This window comes from Pipistrellus kuhlii, unplaced genomic scaffold (genome assembly GCF_014108245.1).
Source record: "Pipistrellus kuhlii isolate mPipKuh1 unplaced genomic scaffold, mPipKuh1.p scaffold_m20_p_148, whole genome shotgun sequence".
NCBI lineage: Eukaryota > Metazoa > Chordata > Mammalia > Chiroptera > Vespertilionidae > Pipistrellus > Pipistrellus kuhlii.
Genome location: NW_023425458.1, coordinates 143,863 through 158,118, shown reverse-complemented (window position 1 = coordinate 158,118; position 14,256 = coordinate 143,863). Strand labels below are relative to the sequence as shown.

The window sequence follows — 14,256 nt, the reverse complement described above, 5'->3', positions numbered from 1 at the left end:
ATTCATGTTCATGACACGATACCGGTTCAGGCGCAGCTGCAGCTGAGAGTTTTATGAGGAGTTCTCGCCTGTGGCCGGGTCGGGGCCCCTGGGACGAGGCCCAGAGTTCAGCCAATCTGCAGAGCGAGTTGGTGGGGTCTGCGTGTTGCACACCCTCCTGTCCACAGGGTCCAGAACCCCGATGACTGTTTTGTGCAGATTAGTTCCCGGGTCCCTGTTGACTTGGTGGCGGCCTTCCCAGAATTCCTGAGAAGCGCCTGCAGCCTTATCTTGCCAAACCCGAGCCCACTGGCTTCTCTGCTCAGGGAGGAAACAACCCTTTACTTCCCCTTCGCTCCCCCCTCCCCCGCATCCCCTCCTCAGAGGTTTTCCCCGTGCTCTGTGCTGGGCTGGGGGGACAGTGGCTGTGGGTTAGGGGTTAGGGTTAGGGTTAGGGTTAGGATTAGGGTAGGGTTAGGGTTAGGGTTAGGGTAGGGTTAGGGTTAGGGTTAGGGTTAGGGTTGGGGTAGGGTTAGGGAAGGGTTAGGGAAGGGTTATGTTCCCTCCTCAGAGGCTTTGCCCTGTGCTCTGTGCTGGGTTAGGGTTAGGGTTAGGGTTAGGGTTAGGGTTAGGGTTAGGGTTAGAGGGTTAGGGTTAGGGTTAGGGTTAGAGGGTTAGGGTTAGGGTTAGGGGTTAGGGTTAGGGTTAGGGGTTAGGGTTAGGGGTTAGGGTTAGGGTGATGGTGAGGGTGAGGGTTAGGGAAGGGTTAGTGTTCCCTCCTCAGAGGCTTTGCCCTGTGCTCTGTGCTGGGTTAGGGTTAGGGTTAGGGTTAGGGGTTAGGGTTAGGGTTAGGGGTTAGGGTTAGGGTTAGGGGTTAGGGTTAGGGGTTAGGTTAGGGGAGGGTTAGGGAAGGGTTAGTGTTCTCTCCTCAGAGGCTTTGCCCTGTGCTCTGTGCTGGGCTGGGGGGACAGTGGCTGTGGGTCCAGGCTGGCCGCTCACTGCTCACAGGGATGGCCTGGTTCACTTCTCTCCTGCCTCAGCGTCCCTTCCCCCTGCCTGTCACAGCCTCGCTTTGCTATTTCACTGGTTGTTGCAATGGAAGATGGCTTTTCCTTGAATAAAGAGACAGTAGTAATTTCTTTACACATGTTTTTATTGTTTTTTGAGAGAGAAGAAGGGAGAAGGGGAGAGACACAGAAACATCAGTGATGAGAGGGAATCACTGATTGGCTGCCTCCTGCACGCACCCTACTGCCCTGACAAAGATGTGGAGCTGTGACCCCTGGTTCATAGGTCGACGCTCAGCCCCAGAGCCCCAGCTCAGCTCAGTGTAAAGCGCCCCGTTCCCGGAGACCGGACAGTACCCGTGTGTCCACTGAGAAGTTACTTCCGGGGGCGGGCCGGGCGCCACACCCCACACTCCTGTCATCTGGGCATCTCGCCTTCGTGCCCTCCTGGGTGGCCGGTCCTCCCTGCGGTCACCGCTCCGGCCTGGCCCGGACGCCCTGCACGCGGCGGCTCCGGCTGCGGCTCTCAGAGCGGTTCCCTCGGGGTTCCCAGGACAGCCGGGAAAGCCCGCTGAAAGCTCCCACCCGGGAAAGCTCCTCGTGGCCTGTGAGCTCTCAGTGACCGAGCCGGAGGCAGGATCTCCCGTGGCGAGCAGCGCCGTCTGCGCGGGGAACAGCGGGCTCATTAACACGTTTGCACTCGTCTGAGTGCTCCCGGACCCCGCACCCCCGCGGGCGGCCTGTGTGGTTCCTGTAACTTACGGGAAGGGCAGTGCGTCCCGTCCCTTCACACTCTGGGGAGCGGACACTCATTAGAGCAGCACAGCCGTCCCTCGGAGCTGTGCCTTCCGCGCAGGTCCTCGGCCCGGCTCTGGGCCGGCGTGGTGTGTCCCTCCGCTCTCTGCCGTCCTCCGAGGCCTCACGCGGAGAGCGAGGCAGGGCGGGGCGGGCTGCACTTTGTCCTGATTCCCAGCTGTGCCTCCTGCGGTCCGAGGCTGATTTCTGGGTTTCCTTCTTGGCGTGCAAAGGACTGCCGAGGACTGAGCCCGCGCTTGCCGCCTCCTCAATGCCGGTGGTGACGAGGCGTGTGGTTAGCGTGTTGGTGTGTCACCACGAGGTTGCTCAGGCGCGGGGAACGCGGCCAGCAGTTCGGCTGCATCTGGACGGTTAGCTGGTCTCCCACAGGAGCCCCCAGTAATGCAGGAGACGGCGGGGCCACCCCTCGCAGTGAAGGGCACCCTGAGGGCCAGGTCACTTTAAGATCTTAAGTAATCATTTAATTTTTTATTTTAAAACCAGTTGACCACTCATAGTTACATTAACCTGACATGAGGTTCAGGGCCCCCTGTCTCTGTTGATCTGTCTGCTCCCCGAAGACACAGGAACCCAGTAGCATTCAGCTGCCGAGTCAGTGTGCTCTCCGCGGCTCGGAGCGTCTGCCTGGCGAACGGAGGAAACGGCAGCGCGGGCGGGGCGGGTGCTCCGGCTCCGATGATGGATTCTCGCCCGGTGTTCACAGCACAGGACGGAGACAATTACTTCTGCCCAAACTGCTCAGCTGAATAATTGAATGTTTTTCTTGAATGTGTGAGATGATTTTTAAAATTGTTCATCTGAGTCCACGGCGGCAAATTAACGCGATCAGAGGATCATTTTTATCCTCTCTCCACCGCCCTCCCGCCTCCAGTCCTCTCGGTAATGAGCCTTTAGGAAGTGCGGACCCACGGGTCGAGGCACCCCCCCTCCCACGTGTGTCAGAGAGGGGACGGCTCAGTGGTGAGTGAGTGCGGGAAGGCACGGGTTCCTGTTTGCTTTCCTCCCCCTGTGGCTTTCTGTCCCTGGGACAGTTCATGTCCTGCAATTATTTACTCGGCACTGACACCTGCAACTTCGTCGTTCAATTAAGGAAATTCAAAATCAGTCCGTTAACCTGGAATGGAAAAGGGATTGATGGCTGTGCTGTCAACAGGCCCATCCCAGGGCACGGGAGGGGCCGTGTCACATGCACACGGGCCCCTGGAGTAACACGGGAACATGCAGGGTGCGTGTTACACGCCCGTCTGACCCCTCCACACACAGACCCCTCACGGCTCCCGCATGGCAGGGGGAGGGGGTTGGGGGCGGGTGCCGGGCGTCAGGAGTGTTTCTAAGTCGGTGTCTCCCTGTGATGTGATCAGACCTCTCCTCCCCCAGCAGCAGGGGTCGGCCGTTTGTTTCTCCCAGACCCAGTGTCGGTGTATCCGTGGCCGCACAGAGCCACGGGGCCACGGGGCGGGAAGACACATGTGGCGGGGTTTAGCAGGCCCGCCCCTCCAGGCACCCATTTCCTGCGCCGAGAGGCAGCGACTCGGTTTCCACAGGCCCTCAGGGAACCACGCCCGTCGTGCACACGTGGGCCGGGCCTCCGGTCACGGCCACGGGACAGACACACCGCCTCCTCGCCTGGTCCCTCTCGTGGACTGTGGGGGCTGGAACGCAGCGATTGGCGCTCAGAGCTCCTCGCGGCTCGCGTCCCCAAGGCGCCCTTGGGTGAACAGAAACACCTTTCAGGTCCATGGAGAAAACAAGAGCCGTCTGGGGGCGGCGGATCCACGTCGGGAGAAAGCGTTGTTGTTTTAATACATGTTTTCTCATTCAGAGAAGAAGGGAGAGGAGAGAGAGAGGGAGAAAAATATCAATAAGGAGAGAGAACCATGGATCGGCTGCCTCCTGCACACGCACCTCCTACTGGGGATGGGGCCTGCGCACAGGCCCGTGCCCTGACCGGGAATTGAACCCTGACCTCCTGGTTCATAGGTCGATTCTCAACCGCTGAGCCGCACCAGCTGGGCTCTCCATCATTATAATGCTCACCTATTGTAAGCATTTCCGGGCGACACGGGGAATGGAAACCAGTCACCCCGGACCAGGCCCAGGTGTAGATAACTCCTTCCTCACAAACCTATTTGGTCCCGGTCTCTATGTAACGTAGTGTTTCCTGCTTTCCTCCAAGTATGCATACAGGCATGTTTCCCATTGGCTTTTAGGGAGAGAGTGGAGGAGAGCGGGGAAGACAGAGGGGAAGAAACATCGATGTGAGAGAGACACATGGATGGGCTCCTCCTGCGTGAGCCCTGATCAGGGCCCGGCTGGGGAGGAGCCTGTGCCCTGGGCTGGAATCAAACCCGGGGCCCTTCGGTCCCTGGGCCAGCGCTCTGTCCACTGAGCCACACGGCCTGGGCAGACTTTTCCTGCTCTCCAGGGGCCTCGGGAAGTGAGCATGTCCCCGTGATGCGTGGAGATGGGGGCGCGGGGCCTCTGTCCCACTGCCTGCGCCCCGGAGCGTGGGCGTGGCGGGTCCTGGCGTGCGGGTCCCTCTCCGAGGGACGTTTCTGCAGTGACGCCGAGGTTGCGGGCGGGCGGGCGCTGGGAGGGACCGGCCCGGGGTCGCGGGCGGGAGCGGCCCGTGGCCTGGCCTCCCGGGGGCGGGCCGGTGCTGACGGGCCTCTCGTGTCTTGCAGCCGCCCTCTCCTACGCCAGCTACAAGAAGGCGCCGCCGCCCGTGCCGCCCCGCACCACCTCCAAGCCGCTCATCTCGGTGACGGCCCAGAGCAGCACCGAGTCCACGCAGGACGCCTACCAGGACGGCCGCGCCCAGCGGGGCTCCCCCTGGGCCCCGGACGGCCGCGGCCTCTACAACTCCACCGACAGCCTGGACAGCACCAAGGCCCTCAGCCTGGCCCTGGAGACGGCCGCCCAGCGCCACGCCGACGGCCCTGGCCGCGGGGACACGACGCTGGCCGCCAAGGCCGAGGACTTCCTCCGGGGCCGGCTCGCCTCCATCGGCGTCCAGGTAGCCGCCCGCGGCGCCACGGGAGCGCGGGGCGCGTGGGGCAGGCACGGCCGGGCCCGGACTGGCGGAGCCGCGGCCTCGGGGCTGGGACGCCGGGCGGGTCTCGCCCCCAGTGGCAGCCGCAGGTGCCTGGACATGCCCCCTCCCCCACCCCCAGGCTCCGTCCCTGACCCAGCCCGCCCTGCTGCCCAAAGGCCCCTTCCCTCTCTTCCCCTCTCTGCTCCTCCCCTCCCCGCCCCTTCCCTACCCAGGGCCGTGGCTGGCAAACTCATCAGTCCACAGAGCCAAACATCAACAGGACAACGATTGGCATTTCTTTGGAGAGCCACAGTTTTTAAACTTAAACTTCTTCTAACGCCACTTCTTCAAAACAGACTCGCCCAGGCCGTGGCATTTTGTGGAAGAGCCACACTCCAGGGGCCAAAGAGCTGCCTGTGGCTCGCGAGCCGCAGTTTGCCGACCACGGGTTTAGGGGCCACCGGCCACTTAGAGAGTGAGGAAGGAATTTCTTGTCCTGTTTTTGCAAAGCTTGTTAGCCTGTCAGCCAGCGTGGGGGCCGGAGGGTGGGGGGCGGGAGGGATGGGGGGAGCTTTGGGAGCCCCAGACAGAGAGAGGAGGCCGTGGCTGGCGCCCACACCCACGTGGGCCTCCCAGGCTTCTGTGTCACACAGGACACTCCCGGCTTTTCTGTGGCCACGGCCAGTGCCACGGCCTGTGGTGTCAGACCACGAACAGCCCCGCGCCCGCCCAGGACACAGCCCTCGGTGCAGGCGGCCCATCTGGCCCCGGCTCTGTCCGGGGCAGGCACGGGGCACACACCTAGGCCGGGGTCCCAGCCCGGGGCTGCGGGGCCGTGGCTGCCCCGGAGACTCCCCTGGTCTGTCCCCGTGGCCGCCCCTTGCTCACCGTGCCGTGGGAGGAGCCGCTGCCGCCCGGGCAGACAGGCTCTGCTGACTCCGCCTCGCCCTGCCTGGCCTGAGCCCGGCCGGTGGTTTAGAATCGGGGCTCCCTGCGGGCCGAGGGCGCGGTATCCGGGATGGGAGCGGCGGGAGGCCCCCGGCCGGGCCCACACCCTGGTTCGTTGTTTTGTTTAGGATTCTGAGTTCCCAGAGCGTCAGCCTTACCCGCGGTCGGATGTAAGTACCAGCTCACAGCCCCGTCCGCATGACCTCACTCCCCTCCTTCCCCGACGCCACTGACGGCTCCGTCACCCGTCCTGACGCTGTGCCCTGCGGGGACCTCTCCCCCCTCCCCCCTCCCCCGTGTGTGATCCCGTAACTTTCTGTGGCCACAGCACAGCCCACGGGGCCCTTGAGGTCGTGGGTCACGTCCCAAGAGAAGAATTGTGAGGTCCCCACTCCCCGCCCCATCACCCAGGAGCTCCTGGTGCCTCCTCTCGCCCCGTCCCACCACCTGCACCCCGCCCTCGAACACAGTCACCCTGCCCTCTCCCCAGACGCCCTCCTGGATGCCGACCCCCCGGACTGTGTGCCATGCTGGTCGGCTCATCCCTCCCGTCTCTCAGCCACTGGGCGGCTAGCTCGGTGCGTGGCACGTGGCGTGTGCTCGGTCCGTGTCGGTGAGTGACTGGGAGTGGCCGGTGACGATGAGTGTGAGCACAGGTGCACGTGTGTCAGGGGCTCTGAGAGAAGGGCGCGGTCCCTGTGAGCTTGCGGAGCAGCGACGGGCAGGCTGCGGGCGTTCCCGGCCCGGAAACACTGCCTCCGCCTGGGGGTTCCCCCGGTGGAGGTGATGGGGCTGCCATCGGGGAGCAGAGAACACCGGCCCGCCGGTGACGGGGCCCAGCAAGGACCGGGCGCCACTCCACGTGCCCGCCCACCACGTGCCCCTCCATAACCCCGGCGCTGTCGTGGGGAAACCGAGGCTCGGTGACTGACACGCCTCAGGGCTTGTGGCCCGCGGTGTCCAGGCCTCGCTGAAGCCAGGAGGGCCGGGTCTCGCCCCCCACGGGCCCCTCTGCGTCCTCAGGAGGAGGTGATGGCCGTGTCCCCAGGCCGCACTCCGGGAGGGGGCGCTGGTCCCGCAGCTGGCAGAGACGCTTGGCCTCGCTGGGTGGGCAGTACAGCCTCACCCCTGAGCACAGCGGCCAAAGCTGGGGGAGCATGCCCCCCCCACACACACACACAGAGTCTCGGGGTGGTCAGTGTCCCTCCCGGAGCAGGGCACACCCTGCAGGAGCCCAGGCCCTGAGCGAGGCTGAGGGAGGCCCTGGCAGCCTCCCTGCCATTCATCACAGGCCCCTCCTGCCCGGGTCTGCAGGGTTGGATGTGGCGGACGGGCCGTGGCTGCGGGGCCCTGGAGTCTGGACTGTGGTTGCCAGTATTATGCGGTGGATGGGCCGTGGCTGCCGGGTCCTGGAGTCTGGACTGTGGTTGCCAGTATTATGCGGTGGATGGGCCGTGGCTGCCGGGCCGTGGCGGACGGGCCGTGGCTGCGGGGCCCTGGAGTCTGGACTGTGGTTGCCAGTATTATGCGGTGGATGGGCCGTGGCTGCGGGGCCGTGGCTGCCGGGCCGTGGCTGCGGGGCCCTTTCCCAGGTGCAGCCCGTCCAGTGTCCACCATCCTGAGCCCCTGCCGCCCCTTTCACTCTCCTTGTGGCGCTCAGGACATCAGCTGGTTTTTTGTGTTTGTGTTTATGTGCAGCTTTGTTGTTGCGGAGGCTTTACTTTGTGTGTGTGCGTGTGTGTCTGTGTGTGTGTGTGTGAAGCTGTCAGAAGGGTTGACAATGCCCAGGCCCCACAATGGGGCTAAGTTCAGAGCCCTCCAGGCACCTGCCTCAGCCCATCTCTAGGTGGGAGCGACTCCCGGTGCCTCCGCAGGGGGAGCCCGCGAAGCCTGGCGCTCTCCACATGGGAGACCCCCCACGTGGGAGGCCCGTCAGCCAGCGCCGAGCCCCCCACAGTGCGAGTGGGAGCACCTCGTGGCCCGCGGACCTGTGTCAGAGCCACGCCTGCCTGTCTGCGTGCAGGCCGGGGACGTGGCGAAAGACTGAACAGGGCTGAGACTGAGCGGGGCTGAGGGTGAGGGGCTGAGGGTGAGGGGCTGAGGGTGAGGGGCTGAGGGTGAGGGGGCTGAGGGTGAGGGGCTGAGGGTGAGGGGCTGAGGGTGAGAGGCTGAGGGTGAGGGGCTGAGACTGAGCGGGGCTGAGGGTGAGGGGCTGAGGGCGAGGGGCTGAGGGCGAGGGGCTGAGGGTGAGGGGTGAGGGCGAGGGGGGCTGAGGGTGAGGGGCTGAGGGTGAGGGGCTGAGGGTGAGGGGCTGAGGGTGAGGGGTGAGGGTGACGGGGCTGAGGGTGAGGGGCTGAGGGTGAGGGGCTGAGGGCGAGGGGGCTGAGGGCGAGGGGGCTGAGGGTGAGGGGCTGAGGGTGAGGGGCTGAGGGTGAGGGGCTGAGGGTGACGGGGCTGAGGGTGACGGGGCTGAGGGTGAGGGGCTGAGGGTGAGGGGCTGAGGGTGAGGGGCTGAGGGTGAGGGGCTGAGGGTGAGGGGCTGAGGGTGAGGGGGCTGAGGGTGAGGGGCTGAGGGTGAGGGGGCTGAGGGTGAGGGGCTGAGGGTGAGGGGGCTGAGGGTGAGGGGCTGAGGGTGAGGGGCTGAGGGTGAGGGGGCTGAGGGTGAGGGGGCTGAGGGTGAGGGGCTGAGACTGAGCGGGGCTGAGGGTGAGGGGGCTGAGGGTGAGGGGGCTGAGGGTGAGGGGCTGAGGGTGAGGGGCTGAGAGCACAGAGTGGTGGCCGAGCTCGGGAGCTGCTGGCCCGCCCCCAGCACCCGGCCAGGTCCCTCGGACACCAGGGGCTCAGGTATCAGCTCACCAGCCCTGACGTCCTGCAGATCCAGGCCGCACACGGGATGGGCCCAGGCACATGGGCCTGTCCTAACATGCACACACTATACACATGAGGGCACACTCATGCGCACATACATGCACAATCATGCCCATGTGTGCGCACACATGTATATGCAGGCACACACACACACTCTCTGGCCCCCCACACTCCTGTTTCTTAAGCAGGTCAGGCTCGGGACTGTCCTCCCTCCCCCCTGCCACCAGCATTCACCCAGGAGCCTCTCTGACCATGGCCGGGTGGGGGGACGGGGGAGGGCTCCGGGTCCGAGGGTCCTGCACAGCCTCTGCGAAGGCGCCCGCTGCGCCCCGGGGGGCGGTCCCCACACATTAGGGAGCCTCACACACAGCCAGGTGGCGCTCACTCAGCATGTGGGGGTTTCACCGACTCCCCTTCCCCCTCTGTGTCCCGCACACGTGGGTCTGGTGCACTTGAAGACACGCATGTGCTTCTCAAACTGAAATGTGTGAGCATCGCCCTGGCGTTCCTCCTGGCAAAGGCCCGTTTCCTTCCCGCCGTGAGGGAAGCTCCTCTCCGGGCGCTGGTGCTCCCGTCGGCGGGAGGCTGCCGCGCCCCGGCTCTGAAACGGGGGCCGTGAGCCCAGGCCTGTGCGGTCCATCACACCCCCTCACACCCCTCCTCCTCCCTCCCACGGCATTGCCCCGCTGTCCGAGCCCCCGGGCCCGACACGCGTGGGGCTGGCTCCGAAGGCAGGGCCCACGCACCTCCAGTGAGCAGTCCATGCCCTCGTGTCTGAGATCGGAGGGAATGGCCGAAGGCCTTGAACCCGCGCCCGGGTCTCCCAACCTTCCAAGGCCCAGCCAGCCCCGAAGGTGACCCTTTTCTCTGTGAAAACAATGGAATCGGCAGGGAGAGCCATGCCGACTGGAGAAGAAAAACCCCGTGATTGTGTTTGGCTGCGTTACACGGTGCGTGTGAGCCTGTGAGTGTGTGTCTGCGGCTCAGTGTCCATCCACATCGTGTCCTGAGCTCCCGGTGGTCCAGCCGTGGCCACGGCCACTTCGGAGGCACATGCTGCGCCGTGAGTCACTGCCACTTCTCACATGCCACCCGCCTCGACAACCCGTCCCGCCCGTGCAGGACGCACGCCGTTCCTTAGACAGAGCCCTGCATGTGGACGGGGGAAGCACACCGCCGGCACTTACTGGTGGGAGGGCAGGCCGAGCGGCCCAGGTACAGAAACCTCTGGCCATCCCCGTGGACCGAGACCCTCGCAGCAGCCCAGCCGGACGATAGCCGCCGACACTGCGCCCTGTTAGGGAGCTGCGTGCACACCACGTGGAGGCGTGTGCTCACGGCGGCATCTGAGGAACCAGAGGTCACCGTCATCCCTGCGTGAAGAGGAACGAGCAAACGGGCTCTGGCCACGAAACGCCGTCCCACGCAGCCACGTTCCCACGGGGCCACGGGGCCCGGCTTTCCGCACGATCCCCTCATGTGGAGCTCCGTCAGACACGAGAATGAGGACAGAATGCCTCAGAGCCACGGCCCGCCTGACACTGGGGAGTGGCCCGACAACAGGCGTGGCTCCCAGGCCTCTTCAGAATTACACTAACAGAAATGGGCGTGCCCGGCCACCCCCAGGGGCCCCGGCACCGGTGGATGCCCGGCGTTGAGTCTGGCAAGAGCAGAGCGTCTCTGCGATCGGAGAGATCGGTGTGAACCCTCACCCGCCCCCGCAAGCCGGGCACCAGCCTGATGCCCAGCCGGTCGGTGCAGGGAGACACGAAGGCAGGGGCCGTGTGGACCGCGTATCTGATACACGCTCAGCCCACGTCCTTGCCGCCTGGCCGTCTGAGCCCGTCTGAGCGCGCAGGAAGTCACCGCCCACTACTAGTGCCGCCACCTCTGTGAGCCGCCCGTCGAGCGGCCGAGCCCTGCCGAGCCGCGGCCCTGCCCCCGAACAGCCACGGATCACACTCCCAGGATGCCCTCGTGGCTCACAGGAGCGTGGAGGGTGTGGCCGCTCTGCGGGGCAGCAGTCGCCAGTGTTTTTAAGGAAAGACGAGTTTGAAGCTTCGTTCTCAGTTTGGAGGGAGGTCAAAGGGCCCTCGGCCCGCCCCGTCACATTCCTCGTTAAAGGGGGGCTAATGCTCAGATAAACGGGCCTCTGGTTCCGCGGCCCTCTCCTGCCGAGGACGGTGGCTGCTTTGTTTTCACAGGAGGCCCCTCGTGTGGGTGTCGCGCTGCGGACGGCGCTGTGTGGGGTTGGGGAGACTTTCCTGCCTAGGCGGCCGCCCGTGGGTGCAGGTCTCTGGCCTGCGCTGGCGTCACCCTGCGGGCGCGGCCCTCCTGGGCCCATGGCGGCTGCCCCGGCCCGCCCTGCTCCCTGTGTGCGTGTGGACACAGACGCCGTCCGGCTCCAGGGAATCGTTCCTTGTCGTTCGCTCTCCGGTTCGAGCTGTGCTGTTCCCTCCCCGAAGGTGTGGGCGAGCCCTGAGGCCCGGTGGTGGTGGTGGTGGTGCTGGTGCAGCCACCACAAGGCCGGTGGTGGTGGTGGTGGTGGCCCAGCCCAGCAGAGTCCAGGTGTGAGTGGCGGTGTGGCATCCGGTGAAACACGGCGGCAGCACTGTCACCGATGAGAGCGTGGCCCTCTCTTGGTGGTTTTCCCAGCCGCGGGCAGCTCTGCGTTCCCTGAACAAACACAGTTAATCACGGCCCGTGAGCACGCACAGGGCCGGCCGGCCCAGGCCCCGTGTCCCTGTTCTGAAGCGCCACGTTCTGTGTTGAATCAGGTGGAAACCGCCACGGACTCGGACACGGAGAGCCGCGGCCTGCGGGAGTACCACTCGGTCGGCGTGCAGGTGGAGGACGAGAAGAGGTAAGCAGCCCCTGCGAACTGTGGTGTGGCCGAACCTGGGCTGCGGTCAGGAGCCTGGTGGCCGGCTTCTCGGTCAGGCCGGTCATGGTGCTGTTGGCGGAAACGAGATACGCGGCTGGGGGTTGTGTGGCTGGTGCATGCGGGGCCCTCCTGGTGCCCGAGAGACTCCCGTCCCTGGGGCGTTGTCTAGACGGGGGGCAGGGGGCGGGGAGCCTTGGTTCTGCGGGGCCGCGTGGATGTTTATAACGTCATTCTCGGGTCACACACAGCATCCCCTTAAAGACGGCCTGCTCGGTCCGGCCCAGCCCTGAACCAGCTGACGGCTGCTGCCGTGGCCGGGCCAGACGAAGGATCTGTGGGCCTTCCTCAGCCCTCCGGCCGGGCGTCCACCTAGGAGCGGACCCTGGGACGCAGGGCGGTGTGGGGGGCCAGTCAGCGGAGTCCAGGGGTGGTGGGTGGAGGAGCAGACGGCGGGGAGCACGGGGTCCCCCGAGGCCCGTCTCAGAGGCCTCCCCTCCCCCCCTCCCTCGCCCCCTCCCGCAGGCACGGGCGCTTCAAGCGGTCCAACAGCGTGACGGCGGCGGTGCAGGCGGACCTGGAGCTGGAGGGCTTCCCGGGCCAGGTGACCATGGAGGACAAGGGCCTGCAGTTCGGCAACTCGTTCCAGCGGCACTCGGAGCCCAGCACGCCCACGCAGTACGGCGCCCTGCGGACGGTGCGCACGCAGGGCCTCTTCAGCTACCGCGAGGACTACCGGGCGCCCGCAGGCGCCGCGCCCCTGCCGCCGCCCGAGCCCTGGCTGGAGCCCGCCCTGGACGTGGCCGAGAGCGGGCGGGCGTCGCCCTGCCGCCGGGACGGCGCCTGGTTCCTGAAGCTGCTGCACGCCGAGACGCAGCGCATGGAGGGCTGGTGCAAGGAGATGGAGCGCGAGGCCGAGGACAACGACCTGGCCGAGGAAAGTAAGCCGGAGCCGGGCCGGCGGGAGGGCCTGGGCCTGAGGGGGTCCCTGGGGGTGATGGCTCCCACCTGTGCCCGGGAAGCCGCTGGTCCGTGGACAGGGACGTGCAGCTGAAACGTGGAAGGCCCGAGTCCCACGTGGTCAGGTGCCACGGCCGGTAGTGCGTCCTGGGTGCCACAGCCACGGGCCAGCCCCCAAGTCCAGGCAGCAGCTGGGCCTGGGTCCTCCCCACCGTCCTTTAGTTTGTTGCTGTCCTGGGTTAATAAGAAATAGCTTTGGCATCATTCCAAGCCGAGTCAGTGCTGAGTCTGGCCTGGGTAGAGCCGTGGTGGGCAAACTGTAGTTTGTGAGCCACATGCGGCTCTTTGGCCCCTTGAGTGTGGCTCTTCCACAAAATACCACGGCCTGGGCAAGTCTATTCTGAAGAAGTGCATTAGGAGAAGTTTAAGTTTAAAAAATGTGGCTCTCCAAAGAAATTTCAATCGTTGTGCTGTTGATATTTGGCTCTGTGGACTAAGGAGTTTGCCGACACTGCATCCGTCCAGGCCCCAAAGTGTCACAGTGCAGGTTCGATTCTGGTCAAGGGCACGTACCTCGTCTGCAGGCTCAATCCCACCCCAGTCAGGGTGCATGCGGGAGGCAACCAGTCGATGTGTCTCTCTCACAGCAATGTTTCTTTCTGTCTTCTCCCTTCCCTTCCCCTCTCCAAAAACACCGGGGAAACGCGTGTGGGGGAGGGAGATGTTTCTCTCTTTTCCGCGTCCATCTCCATCACGGAAAAGGAGACAGTCCTGTTGCTGAGTGGAGGAGCTGGGGATTAAGAAATTAAAGAAAGAAAGAAACAGCAGACAGAGAAATAGATTCATAAAGCTGGGAGCCAGGTGGGCGCCATCCTCTCTGATGGAGAGGCAGCAGGCACTGAGCCACACAGCATGTTTACTTTTATACCCAAAAATTCCAGGAAGTAACACCAAAACTTAGGATCAAAGCAGCTTATTTGCATTCTTAACTAGGCCTAGCATTATTGGATTTACATATCTAGACCCGCCCCTGCCGATACCTGGACAAAGATAAGTCAGAAACTGAATAACACCGCCCCCCTTGGGAGGGGGTGGTGTGTAACTGGGACAGGACTCTGCCAGTACCTGGGGCTCAGCTGACAGAATGTCCCTGTGCCTTCCCAGGGGGCCCTCCACATGTCCTGGGTGAGGACGGCTGAGGTCAGTGAGGGAGTGAGCTGAGGCCTGGGTGCAGCGGGAGGACTGGGAGGAGACGGTAATGCCACCCCTGAGCCTGTGGACCTTCCGGCCCCTGGTGTTCACTGCACCTCCCACAGCGACACACTGAGTGTGTGGCACGGGGCAGTGACGGAAGGGGGCGTGCGTAGGTCGGCGTGGACAGGAAGGGGCCGCGGGAACCTGCAGCGTCGGCCAGGGCAGAGTTGTTCTCAGCCACGGGGATCCTATGAGCAGTGAGGGGGAAGGCCATCTGGCTACTCACGCCCCCTAAAGCGTCGCCCTGCACCCCGCGCCCTCCTCCCTCCGCCAGCGCTGGCGTGCAGATGCACTCCCAGGGGAGGAGATAACAGATATCCGAGCGGCTTCCTCCCGATCGGCTCCCTCACCGTGAGCTCGCAGCCGGCACGGGGCCGGGAGGGAGGCACGCTCCTGTGTGTGTGCACACCGCCTCTCCCGGCCCAGAGCACAGCCTCGGCCCGGAGAAGGAAGGCTTCCTGCTTACATGCCCCTTTCCCATCACATTGATGTCACATCATATGGTTATT

General features: G+C 64.7%; 1 protein-coding gene across 1 annotated transcript in view; it reads left to right on the top strand.

Moving 5' to 3' along the window:
• Positions 1-14,256, top strand: part of DLGAP2 (DLG associated protein 2) — a 47,021-nt gene that overhangs the window by 24,692 nt on the left and 8,073 nt on the right. The window contains exons 6-9 of the mRNA XM_036437662.2: positions 4,487-4,818; positions 5,913-5,954; positions 11,430-11,515; positions 12,059-12,474. Of these exons, the coding sequence (XP_036293555.1) occupies positions 4,487-4,818; positions 5,913-5,954; positions 11,430-11,515; positions 12,059-12,474 (876 nt within the window). The remainder of the gene's footprint in view (positions 1-4,486; positions 4,819-5,912; positions 5,955-11,429; positions 11,516-12,058; positions 12,475-14,256) is intronic.